This window comes from Mesoplodon mirus (genome assembly GCF_964341445.2).
Source record: "Mesoplodon mirus genome assembly, chromosome: 17".
NCBI classification, from domain to species: Eukaryota; Metazoa; Chordata; class Mammalia; order Artiodactyla; family Ziphiidae; genus Mesoplodon; species Mesoplodon mirus.
In genome coordinates, this window is record NC_138993.1 from 6,827,715 (window position 1) to 6,840,934 (window position 13,220).

The 13,220-nt window shown below is 36.6% G+C and overlaps 1 protein-coding gene across 1 annotated transcript in view; it reads right to left on the reverse strand.

Moving 5' to 3' along the window:
• Positions 1-266: 266 nt before the first annotated feature.
• Positions 267-13,220, reverse strand: part of UBL3 (ubiquitin like 3) — a 69,573-nt gene continuing 56,619 nt past the window's right edge. The window contains exons 3-5 of the mRNA XM_082601959.1: positions 8,368-8,454; positions 3,999-4,076; positions 267-3,300 (exon numbers count right to left, since the gene is read on the reverse strand). Of these exons, the coding sequence (XP_082458085.1) occupies positions 3,248-3,300; positions 3,999-4,076; positions 8,368-8,454 (218 nt within the window). The 3' untranslated portion in view covers positions 267-3,247. The remainder of the gene's footprint in view (positions 3,301-3,998; positions 4,077-8,367; positions 8,455-13,220) is intronic.

The following is a 13,220-nucleotide window of genomic DNA, read 5'->3' on the forward strand; positions in this document are numbered from 1 at the left end:
GAAACCGTGCCTAGGAGACGGCCAGCAGCCTGCAGTTTTGTTTCAACCACAAGTATAGGTTACACACCCTTCTTCAAGCCCTCCTCCCACCCCCAGTCACTCTGTTTGGCTAACCAGTGGCTATATTACAGAATAATAATGGGAAAAAAATAAAAGAGATGCCTGCAACAGTTACCAGTAACGATGGTGTGAAGGCACACAAAATTTTGGTTGATCACTTCTCTTTGATTTCAGTAATAGAGAAGAAAAAACGGCTGACATAATGCTGATTTTACTGAAGAATGTAATAAAGTAAATGGAAGGAAAAAAGAGAAAAACAGTAGCAACAAAGAATATTTCTACACCAAAATTATGAAGTCATTTAAAAGAAGGGAAATATTCTACAACAGATGAAGAAAGTTTTAATTTCTTTTCACATTAAACATTGTTCACCACAGTCAGCTAACAGAAATTACTGTAACATTGGTCGAGATGACATAAAACTAAGGATAGATGTTTGTCATGAGAAAACCTCATGTAATGTGCATGATGATGTTAAATACTACATTTTTCATGATAAGATACAACTTATCTTGAAGAGGAACCAAATAAGTCAGATCAAGGAGACATGCTGAGGTTTTAATAAAGAAGAAAAGCTTTGCCTTGTCCAGAATACTTCAAGTCTAGGACAATTTAGGTAAAAGACATGAGTTAAATACCAAGTGCTGGGCAGGGTCACAGGCCCATAGTTCTGGTTTTATTTACAGGACTGGACCTCTGCGGCTCTCGCCTTTCAGCAAGCAAGCTGTTTGTGGCAGAGGGACCTTCAATGGGATATGATCGATCGATTTTAACCGGCAGGCAGTCCAAGGAACTATTTTCAAAGGGATGGTTGAGTATTTTCACGTATACACTATTAAGGCATCTAAATTTTTGGTGTTTCCTGTATATAATTTTACTGCAATTTTCAAATTCTTCTTTTCATTTTGCACAACAATGATACTAGGTATTGAGAGACATAATTCTCTACTGATGAACCAGTTCATCCATTTTGCAAACTCTAAATTGAGGTCTTGTGAAGGGAAATTTATAATGTGGGAACACACAGAAAAATATATTGAAAACCAACAGAGAATATGGTTAACCATCATAAAATTTCAATCACAATTAAATGGAGTCTTTAACTTTGGAGAAACAGAAGAATAATTAGAATTAAAATAGGTATTAAAAATAATTACCAGTAGTTTGTATTAGGAAAGAATACAGCCATAAATGGCTTAATTGCCCAATTAAGTAACTACCAGATTCTTCTTTAGTCCACACTAACAGAATTCACATGTGAGCTAGTCAACAAAGCATATAAATATTCAACATCTCTTGAATAGAACATCTTAGTGATAACAGGGACTACATAATTCTACCCATTGTCGTGACTGTGCACAAATTAACCAGGTTAAATACCAGAGATACATTGGGATTCGTCCCAAACCTAACAGTAGAATATTAAACAAATTCTTAAAAGATTCAGAAATAAAAACAATTTTAACATGGATGAGACAGTGCTTAAACAATTATCAACCTAATCAAGACCTTTAAAGTTACCACCAAAATGCACTACAATATTTTTTTTTATTTAGTTTACAGAAAGAATCTCTAAGTACAGGTTGCAGAAGGAAAATGTTTAGTGCTATTTACATTCATTTTAAAACTCTGCTCTATACAAATTTAATTCTGATCAGTATGAACAATATTTTCTTAGATCTACTGCATATAAAGCCTTTTCGTCAAAGCATTAACAATGAATAAAATAACCTGATTACCTTTAAACAAAGCTGACCGTTTGAAACCATTTACACTTACCATTTGTAAGGGCCGTGGACACTCACTTCAGTACAGAACGTGACGTCAGCCTGCAACTGCATTTTTATAAAGGCTAAAGTTATTTATATGGAACATTGTTCTATATACTACACGCCAATCTATATTTAAGTTCTATAGTTAGGTATTTTATAAGTTTTTTATTAAATATATTCTACACATATTTGTAATTTCATCCAGGAAGAATTTCTTCCCAGTGAAAAAATATAAAATCTTTTATATTTTTTACAGGTTTAGATGAAACTAGCTCATGCTTTAGTGCTGTGCAAATTGTTTTTAGCATATCAATTTTTAAATTATTGGTACAAAACAAAAAACTGGCATCCCTAATCAAGTGTGCCTTGAAAATCAGCTTTTGACTTTAATACAATTGCAAGCACTAATACCCAATGCAAACTACATAAAGAAACAAAATTAGTCCTATGGAGAATTTTTTAATTTTAAGAATTTATCTGAGGTCTCTAATGAGTAACTGTGACACTGGACACAGAGGTGAGCAATAATTATGGAAAAATTTAATTTGCTGATATTCAAATACACAAAAGTGATGAATAAGTGAGGTTTTCTAATATTTCTGCGCAATCACGGAGGTCTGCGAGTGACTGGAATTTACCCCCGCGTTAAGGCCGGGACGCGAGCTCTCACCCGTCTTGTGCTATGTGAACAAGCCCTCAGTCACTGTCTGACTAGAGTACACATGTTAAAGGAGAAACAACTAGGTTCATCAGCCCTCTGCTGAGTAACTTCAACAAGAGGCACGTTTTGTTTTTTCACTTGTTGCAGAGAGAACAGTCACACTCACTGTAGGATTCTGTGCCAGTGCAGCCGCCATGGCTGACTTTGGTAGAATTCACCCAACATTTTAGTTTCTTTTCCATTTTTTACTCTCAAGTTGGCCCAGTAATTAACTTCATTAATTGCTGAGTGTCTTCCAGTGTGGATTGGTATATATGAGTATATTTCTAGGTACCATAAACCATGTTATAAATTCTGCTGATGAAGAAAATAACTGTCTTTTTTAGTGCATACTGTATTTGGAACACTTGATTTTGTTAGTTCTGGTGATGAAAATTTTTGTGGCAGCAAAATCGTTTCTGCTATGAAAGATAACTTGTTAGCTTTTCCCCTGGAGATTGACTTGCATTCAAAAATCAATACATTTTAAAACTGCTCAACATAAACAAAAATACTAGACATAAAAAATCATAGTGAAAAATGTTCTTGGTTCTTTTTACTTTCGTGAGAAAAGATGACAGTGTCCATGTGATAGTTCAGGTCCACGTATTTACAGGCAGACTCATCCTAAAGGTTCTGAAGCGACGTTGGGTCTCCTCCGGCCCAGCAGCATGAAAGACAAAGACTGCATCACACCACACCTGGCAGACAGCGTTTACAGGATCACACAGCAGTTACTCTCTCCGGTCTTTTCGCGATTCCTCTGACCTAGGGAAAGTGAAGAGAAGCCTTGTTCATAAAAATGCATGCGGAAAGGGGCATAATAAGAAACAGCAAGCATAATAAGAAACAGGATTTTTCTGTTTAATGTTTGCATTATTTTAAATTAAAAACCTATAGTAAATGCCCTTTTAATTTTAGCCTGCTTCCAAACTCTCTGGTTATTTGCTTACTAACAAGCTCCATTCATAAACTATGAATAGAGTTTCTGGTGACTAGTTAGGTCTTAGCAATCATCCACAAAGTCACCTTCCCTCTCCACTGAGACCCAGCTCCAGGACGGATGGTAGCACCTCATCCTTCCCGGAAGCAGAAGGCTTCCACAGGGCAAGCAGTGTCTAGGCCAAATGGCTGGGCGTGGGGGTTGGGGTGATACCTGTCTTCACCCCCAAAACAGAGGCCCCCAGAGGTTTTTAACATAAAGGCCCACTTACCTACCCAGACACCCTAGAGACTCCACAGTCCTGCCCCTCCCCCTCCTCTCCCCCAAACCAAGATACACACGCACACTCACACACGTAAACACAGAGGAAAATCAAGGGACACATTGATTTGGTTTGACTGCTAAGAACTAGTCACCATAAACTGAAAACTTCTTTCCCTCAGAATTTCCAAGAAAACCTGAGCCATTTTTGAATGCCTGTCTCTGTGGCTCAAGTGAGAAACTTCTCTAGTGCATGGCTTACCTTGAGAGTTTGGCTCTGGCAATGTCTCTCTGGCCACCAAATGCATCACTGTTGTTTTGCCAAAAGGAAGTTTTAATGCTATGTGAAAAGTAGAAGACAACTTGTTACATATACACCAACCTGGTGAAATCACTAACCAAAATTGAAACCATTTAAAAAATTGATTGCTTTTTTTTTTTTTTTTTTTTTTTTTTGCGGTATGCGGGCCTCTCACTGTTGTGGCCTCCCCCGTTGCGGAGCACAGGCTCCGGACGCGCAGGCCCAGCGGCCATGGCTCACGGGCCCAGCCGCTCCGCGGCATATGGGATCCTCCCAGACCGGGGCACGAACCCGTATCCCCTGCATCGGCAGGCGGACTCTCAACCACTGCGCCACCAGGGAGGCCCTTGATTGCTTTTTGTATGACTTCCTCAACAGACGGCACTTCTTACCAGACAGAGCATCTTTTACAAAACGAAATTAGGTTAATATTATCAGAAACAATTTTTATAATTCAGAAATTATTTAGCTATGGCTATCAGCTTGACACATATATACACATTGTTTAAGGAAGGGAACAAGAGAAAATGCATAACTGGTTAATACTGGATAATCTTTAAAGGAGAGAAGGAATTTCAAAAAGTTTTTAAAGAATACTTTTTCTAAATTAGGGGGAAGTTTAGATTAAGAGACATTTGTTTCTAAACCTAATTATGTTTAGTCACATAATAAAATTCCTGCACCAAACAGGCCACTATAGTGTAGAAACAGAAGAAATGACAAACATAATTTTAAACATAATATAATAAATTTATTATTTTTAACCTTATATGCTTCAATTAGAAAATAATTTTCTTAAAAAGGTTACTTTAAAAGAATCACTATCTTGGCATTATTAGTAATCACTGTTTTCTAATCAAGTCTTTAAAAGGTTTTTCTCATTTATAAGTAATCATTTTTATTATGAAATATTTCAGACACAGACTAATATAACGCACCCATGTATCCACGAACCACTTACGCAAAAGTTTCATGGCAAATCCTTTTGTCATTCTGTGTATAAAATTAGAAGCAGCCGGTAGATCTAACATCTGGAGTTGTTTCCATAGCTGTGATGTTTTCGTTCTGACATTTCAAACTAGTCTCTTCACTACAAACCTAAGGCAGGCTTAGATCATTACTTAGCAAGCACTGTCCTCCTGCTACTTGTTCTTTAAACCTGCTCTACAGGATGCTGGTTAAAAAGAGCCCTAATTATCTTCAATATTCCTAATATTTCATGTAATCAAGGTGAGTTTCCATCTTATTTAAAGCTAGCCAGCCACTACTTGGTCTGTTCTCTTAATTTCCGAAGTTAAAATGAAGCATCATGGCCCCAAAATACACACTAGGCTGAAAAAAAAGGAGGGCCTTTACTGGATAATCTCCTAGGCCTGACTTAACACTGAAATGCAAACAGGACTTTATATTATGAAACATTGCACTAAATGTATTGGGAAAGCCTGACTGAATTAAAATGCCCACGTACCAAGCTGTGTCCCACTCTCACTCCACCTCCTTGACTCCAGTAAGCCAGACCTGGGTTACAGCTGCCCCCCGCTACTTACTGACTGTGAGCTGAGTTCTGAGAGTTCTGTTGTCCCCTCCCTACGCCTCAGCTTCCTCCACCTAAACTGGACATAGTAACTCTATCACCTGCCCCCTACCACTGTATTGATTAAAAGAAACAATCCAAGGCAAGGGCTTACCTCAGGGCTTGGCCCAAAAAAGCATTCCATAAATATTACCATGATCATCATCTTTTTGAGCAGCCAGGAAAATAGATCTCAGAGAACAGGTAAGTGAACCGAGATGGAAATCTGGAGAAATGTTGGGCAGGCCTAGAAAGCTGCTGAGGGGCTTACTGTTTGAAGCCACAAATTTGATTGATGGGGACTTAGTTTTCTTCTCCATCTGAATTTTAACTAGAAATTGTAGATATTGATACTAAGAGAAGGTAAAGGAAGAGGGATACAAGATCCAAGATGTTTTCTCTCCTTCACTGTGGTGCTTCTGCTTTCTACTGTGACACTGCACAGTATCCAGAAAAGATTCTCAACCTTTACATAAAAATTACCAGGGACTTCAAATCGGTAGTAGATTGGGAGACGGGGAGGGGGGAGAGTGGGCATGCAGAAATCTGCATTTAAAAATAAGTATCCGATGCCCACAGGGCTATACATACAGAGCAAGTCTCAAGCCGTGCAAAGCAAGCCTAGGCCTTCTCCACGCTAGCCATTCAACTGTATGACCCTGTGTGCCGTCTCCTCCTTATCCGCATTCAACAATACAGGGAGACAGGGGCTTCCCTGGTGGCGCAGTGGTTGAGAGTCCACCTGCTGATGCAGGGGACGTGGGTTCGTGCCCCGGTCCGGGAAGATCCCACATGCCGCGGAGCGGCTGGGCCCGTAAGCCATGGCCGCTGAACCTGTGCGGCCGTAGCCTGTGCTGCACAACGCGAGAGGCCACAGCAGTGAGAGGCCCGCGTACCGCAAAAAAAAAAAAAAAAAAAAAAAGAATACAGGGAGACAAAGAAAAACAGCGACCAAAAAGCCACAAATAGTTCAGTGTTATTACCCAGATTTACTGATCAACTTAAAAGGTCTAGGTTATATTCCTATGCTCTTTGTCTAAATCACTAAGACCAGAGATGGTTTGTTCTTGAAAAGATTGACAGCAACATAGAATGACAGTAATAACTAAGTCAATCTGTTAATCGGTCAAAAACAAATTCCAAAAAAAGTCAAAAGTTTGATTTTAACACAAATTCTATTATCTTTAATATGAAGTTGGAACTTTGGGGCCACAACAGAGGGGTAATTAAAGAATTAAGTTGATAAGAAATTGCTCATGTAGATCAATACTCAAAGGGAAATGGAGTCTCAAGACTCATTCGTGGAGTCAATAGATTAATTCAATCAACATTGACCCATCAACACTACAAAAGCTTATGTGAGGCACAGACTCAAAAAAAGACTAAAATATGGTCCCGTCCTTAATGAATGTAAAATATAGCCATGGACAACACATTAAGAATTGGTCCATGTAACTACACAAAGAGCTATAAAGAAATAATAACAATAACTACAAACCAAAAAAGCTATATTTTAAACGGCAGATACCTCTCAGTAGATAGCAGCACTTTTTAGACCAGTGTTATCACTGCCTTCAAAACGTGGCGGTGTGTAAAATTACATACTGAAACACTCCATCTACTTGGTATTGTCATAATAATCATTTGCATTCATCTACTCCAAGTCACACAGTATTTTAACAGTAAATTTTATGTGTTTCTACTATGTAATACCAGAGCACCTTGAAGGAAGAGATTCTTTTTCAACCCTGTATCTTTAATTGCTTAGCAGTGTTGGCACGTAAGAAATAAATACATGCTGAATAAATGAATGAATGAACGAAAATGTTCTACCTTTAAGGAAGAACAGATTAAACATTTCGATTATTAGGTTTAGAGGAAAAAAGTCATGACTACATGTAAACAAAGATATATGACAATAGATCACTTCCTTTGCCTACAAATGTCTAATTCTCATAATACATTTGAAATACCTGTACTTAAATAAAAACAAATCCTGCTGATGGTAGACAATGTCCCACCCAGAAGGGGGCACTATTGAGCTACATTTCCCCATTCACATATAAAGAGCAGTAACAGCTAACAATTAAAGTGTTTACTATGTGCCAAGTACTGTTCTATGTGCTTTGAATATATAAACGAATTCAACCCTCCCAACCTATGAGGTAGGCACTATGGTTATCCTAATTTACTGGTGAGGAGACTAGGACAGAAAGCAGTGAAGTAACTTGCTCAAGGTTACAGAGCCAGTAAGTAGTGGAGCTAAGATACAACTTAGACAATCTGGCTCTAAAATCTGCTCTTTCAGTCACTACACTACAGTTTCTCTAATGTTACTCACTTACCTTTATTCCTGCATGATTAGCAATTACATCAGTTAAACATACCTTCAGTATTCTATTTGAAAATCCATTACCATAAACTTTTCCTAGTTTGTGTGTCTTGCTTTAACTTAAAAATATTACATCTAAATTATATTATCCAGAAGTACACTTAAATTACATTTATAAAATATCGGTATGGACTCCCATCTATAATGGCTTAGAGTTTATGCCTCAAGGCAGTAAACACTTAATCATAGTGCTAAAATTAAATGGAATGCAAAATGTAAAGAAGTAGACATATCAAAAATTAGGCAAAATTCACAGTTCGAAATTATATATTTTTCGTAAAATCAGACATTAGCATTTAAACAAACAAATGAATAACGCTGCCAATGAGACAGGCATTAAATCCCATTACAAAGGTAACTCTTACCTCCTAATGTGACATTTCCATGTAGAAATCGTCCTTGATAAATAAGGCGTAGAATATTTGGACTGCTGACCTGCTCTTCTTCCCAGTCTGAAAAAAACCAGGGAATTGTTAGGTGCACTTCAACATAAAATTAAGGTATTAGTGCATTGTTTTAAAATTCGGCTCCAAATCAGATAGAATACATCAGAGAAGACGCTTGGAGCTTCCTAATAATTGGAACAGTCGCTACCCACGCAATCCCTGTTCTTGTTATTCTCATTAAATAGCAAGAGCTGCTTAAGGCTAGTTTTTGCTTCTTAAAGAACACTAAAATGTGCCAAAATATGGTCCTGAAGTTTAAAAACTAAAACAAGTGAGTTGGGGAAAATCTAATCCTAGTTTTAAAAATGTCAGCTGAAAATTTTAATAACCAGTAATTAACAGAAAATATTATAATATGACCAATATTTGTACCTTTTAAAATATACATTTGAGGCTGGAAACAATAGGTTTAACAAAGATTTTTTAAAGAATTAATATATTGATAGAGAGCGTAACAAAAAATCATACCTCAATAACTGGAAAACAAACATTTAAAAAAGAACAAAAAAACTGTTTACTTTTGGGTAATGTTGATAACTATTGTTTTTTTGAAGCCAATGGATAAACATTACAGAAGACACAACTTTAGTTCACTTTACCCAAAATTCTCAGTATAAACTTGAAAAATAACAGATATTAGAAGGTGCTATACAAGTATGAAAGCTAGGATAATGTACAAAGAAAATCAAAAGAGAAACTGGTGGGTAGAATGAATAACAGAATATTTCATTTTAGTGTATAACTTACATTATAGTAAAATACAGGATATGATTCTGTTAAAATAATGGTTTGAGAACACTAGTATCATGACAAGGTATGGGGTTAGTAATTTTCACTAGCTTGTAGATACAGAATTGCAAGCTCTGATTTTGAAAGGTTTGAGAATTTCATCATCATCATCTTCCTCAAGAATTCTAGTATCATGTGTTTGTTTCCTACATAAGCTCCTGTTTTCAGGAGATGATAACTCAACACACAAACTAGTTTAAAATAGCCTGAAGAGCAAGGGACAGAAGAGAAAGGAGGTAAGTAGCGCGCTCTTCTTCTTGCCTTTTTTTGAGTGTTCAAAATGATGAATACGAATTTGATAAAACCAGTGACTCAGCACAAAAGGAATGGGTAAGGAGAACTGAAACTCATTCATTCTCCCCCAGGCCCCCGTCCCATCCCTCCCCCTGGGGTGTCTCTGTTGCCTTCTGACCCCGGGGCTCCCAGGTCCCTCTTCTCCAGAAGAAAGAATACGTTGTCACTTGCTAACACTTTCGTATGGATTACTTTGAATTCATCACACCCAAAATTACTGTTTAATAGAATATTTCTTTTTTCTTTCCTTTAGCGTTGTTCATTTTATTCTGTCATGATAATTTCTACCTAATCTAATTTTACATGGGTCAAATTGTATTTTGTGTTAAATGTCCTCAATGTCAAAATGCCAGGGTTAAAATATTCTCCTATAATTTTTCTTTTTAAAATAATTTTCATTCAGTTTATTCAAAGTAAAAAAAAAGTTTACCCATCTCTCCCCTCCCCACACCTTGTGCAACCACCAATCTGCTCTCTGTTATCTATGAGCTTGGCTTTTTTTTTTTTTTTAAGATTCTACATATAAGAGATATCATCCGGTATTCATCTTTCTCTCTCTGACTTATCTCACTTTGCATAATTGCCCTCCAGGTCCATCCATGTTGTTGCAAATGGCAAGATTTCACTCTTTTTAATGGCTGAGTAATAGTCCATTGTGTATGTGTGTGTCTCTCACAATTTCACTATCCATTCATCCACTGATGGAAACTCAGGTTGTTTCCATATCTTGGTTATTGTAAATAAAGCTGCAATGGGCATAGGGGTGCATGTATCATTTCGAATTAAGTGTTTTCATTTTCTTCAGATAAATACCCAGAAGCAGAATTGCTAGACCATATAGTAGTTCTATTTTTCATTTTTTGAGGAATCGCCATACTGTTTTCCAAAGTGGCCGCACCAATTTACATTCCCACCACTGTGGCTGGGAATGTAAACTGGCCTCCTTTTCTCCACATCGTCACCAACGCTTGTTATTCCTTGTCTTTTTGATAACAGTCATTCTAAGAGGTGTGAGGTAACATGACGTTATGGTTTTGATTTGCATTTCCCGGATGATTAATGATGTTGAGCATCTTTCCTTGTGCCTGTTGCCCATCTGTGTGTCTTCTTTGGAAAAATGTCTATTCAGGTCTCCTACCCATTTTAAAACTGGATTGTTTGTTTTTTTGCTGTTGAGTTGTATGAGTTCCTTGTATATTTCAGATATTAGACCCTTATCAGATACATGAATATTTCTGGTCAAGATATAAACACAAATGAGAGTAATTGTCTAATTTACACGGAAAAAAAATTCTAAACATGTTTATAAAGTATTTTTTTGAGATGCAGAAACGTGACGCCACATATTTCTTTATCCTACAGAGAGTGTCATGATTCTCATGTGCTTCTGTGGTTTAATATGCTATCTTCCTTTCCTTCTCAGAGGATCTGAAATTTAAAGAGACCTTTAGAAGAACAGTGCTTACAGGAGGACTTTCAGCTACTAGCAACATATATTTAGTGGGTTATTTTTTGGAACTCTGACCCAGTAACACTATGTGCCTGACTATTCCATCTATTAACAAAATTCCACTAAGCTGCACAAGAATATACCGAAGGAAACCAATTCCTTCCAAAAATATATTGCACAAAGTATTCCTTTCTACTGATTTAATATTCACTACACTTTTATTATTAGCACCAATAAATATTTACATTTGCTGACCTAAAGTGCATTATGTGATACAAAGCAGACCTAGATTTTTTAATGTTTTATATAAAATAAAAATTATTTATTTGTATTCCTTGTAGTGTCTAAAATTGCTGAGTAGAACTGGCAAACTGAGGAAAAGATTGGGTTCAAAAACTTTTTCTATCAAAATAAGTAACATAGAATTGATACAGTCAATTTCCAACACTGGTAGATGGTTTGGGAAACTATGCTACAGGCCTGCACTTGAATCTCACCTTTGTTTACCATTAATCAGGATACTTTAAGGAATTGAAACTAATTTTAATGTCTAAGTCAAACAATCATGAAGGTGAAAGTATTTCCTTTACCTCAAGTTATGGCGTAACCCTTGCAGCCAGGGTTGTAGTGCCCTTTTCTACAACACGCCCACAGATGTCAAAAGCCTATCTTCACCCTCCACCCCACAAAAGTCACAAAAGGCATCTTTACACTTAGTACATCACCACCACAGAGGTAATTAAAAACGCTTTCCATACTCTTACTTATCCACCCTGCCTGGCTATGAAGAAAATCCAGTATTCTAAGAGCCCAAGTTTAATTTACTTCAGCTCTTCTGAAATTCCTTCTTATCTATGACCTCTAGCTTCAGTCTCTTCCTGATTTAGGAGCTAGTGTTGACTTGTTCCTTGGTTATCAGTGAGAAGAAAGATCCAGTCATTTGAAAGTGTTTGTCTAAAGCAGTATTTCTTAAACTCGGGTCTATGAATCCACAAAGACGGGCTCTTAGGGTCTCAAAGTCCTCTTCAATAAGTTCTAGATTCTGTTTTCATTTTAATGATCATCTGCAAGAGATTATCTAGATAATTCAAATAATTACCTTACAACCAAGTATAGCCTTGGGATTTTAGTGCCCATGTATGCATTTAAGTTTATGATTGTACTGGTGCCAAGCAGTACTTCTTTGTCAAGAGGTTAACAAGAAAAGAACAGAGGTTGACTTAATACATAAACGATGCCTTCTTGTTAAGTGAAGGCTGAATGACAATTTGGTACACTGTGTGAATGAAGGTTTTGTGGTGAATCTGCAGATAACTGGGTTCTCATACAGCAAGTAGTAGCGGAGGCATGCCACACTCAACAGTACCATATTCATGGTGCAAGCAGTGAGTTAGTTTTAGCAAAAATATATCATGTGGCACATTGAAGTTGTTAATTTGAACATTACTGGTTTTAGAGTTATATTTGCATTTTCTTTGTAGATCTGTTTTAGTTTTATGGTTGTATACAAGTTAATGAGGATAAAGAGTTAATTGAGTTATATGTCTCTATCCTTAAAAATAAACATTATAACAAAAATAATTTAAGTCAGCACTAGGGAATCTACAAGAATTTTCTTCCTGTAAAGAGTTCCATATATATTTTTTAGGTTGAGAAACACTGATCTAATTGATTCATTTTGTATACACTGTGTTCTTTGTTAAAACAAGTCTTGTGATTTAAAAGTCCAAGCTGCTTTGGTAGTAAAATTAAGTGAAATCAGCTGAAACAGTCATATCACTATGGTACATGCCATTAAAAGGTCAAGATGACTTGGGTTAAGTTCAAAGGAAGAACATAAGCTAAAGACTCACTTGAGAATGGCAAGACAGTCTTATTACATAGAAAAGAACCAGAGAAAGGAATACCACATACATACACACCCCGCCCCCGCGCCCAAATTTTGTTTGTCATGGATACTGGCTTGAAAATGCAATGTATAAATGGATTTTATACCTTCTTGACCTTGTAGTAGCTCAGAGAACATAGGATGTGACATGAATTAGAAATTAACTTTGTGTCAAGCTCAATTTTAAATAGGCTATGTATAGAATAGACCAAAGAGAATGTATTATAATTTGTTAAAGATAGTGTTTCTTTCCTTTTATTTGTGTTTTGGTATAAATAGAGTTACTGATATGAAAGTGTGTGTGTGTGTGTGTGTTAGCTACCTTGTGTATTCTTTTAAAAAATAATTTTC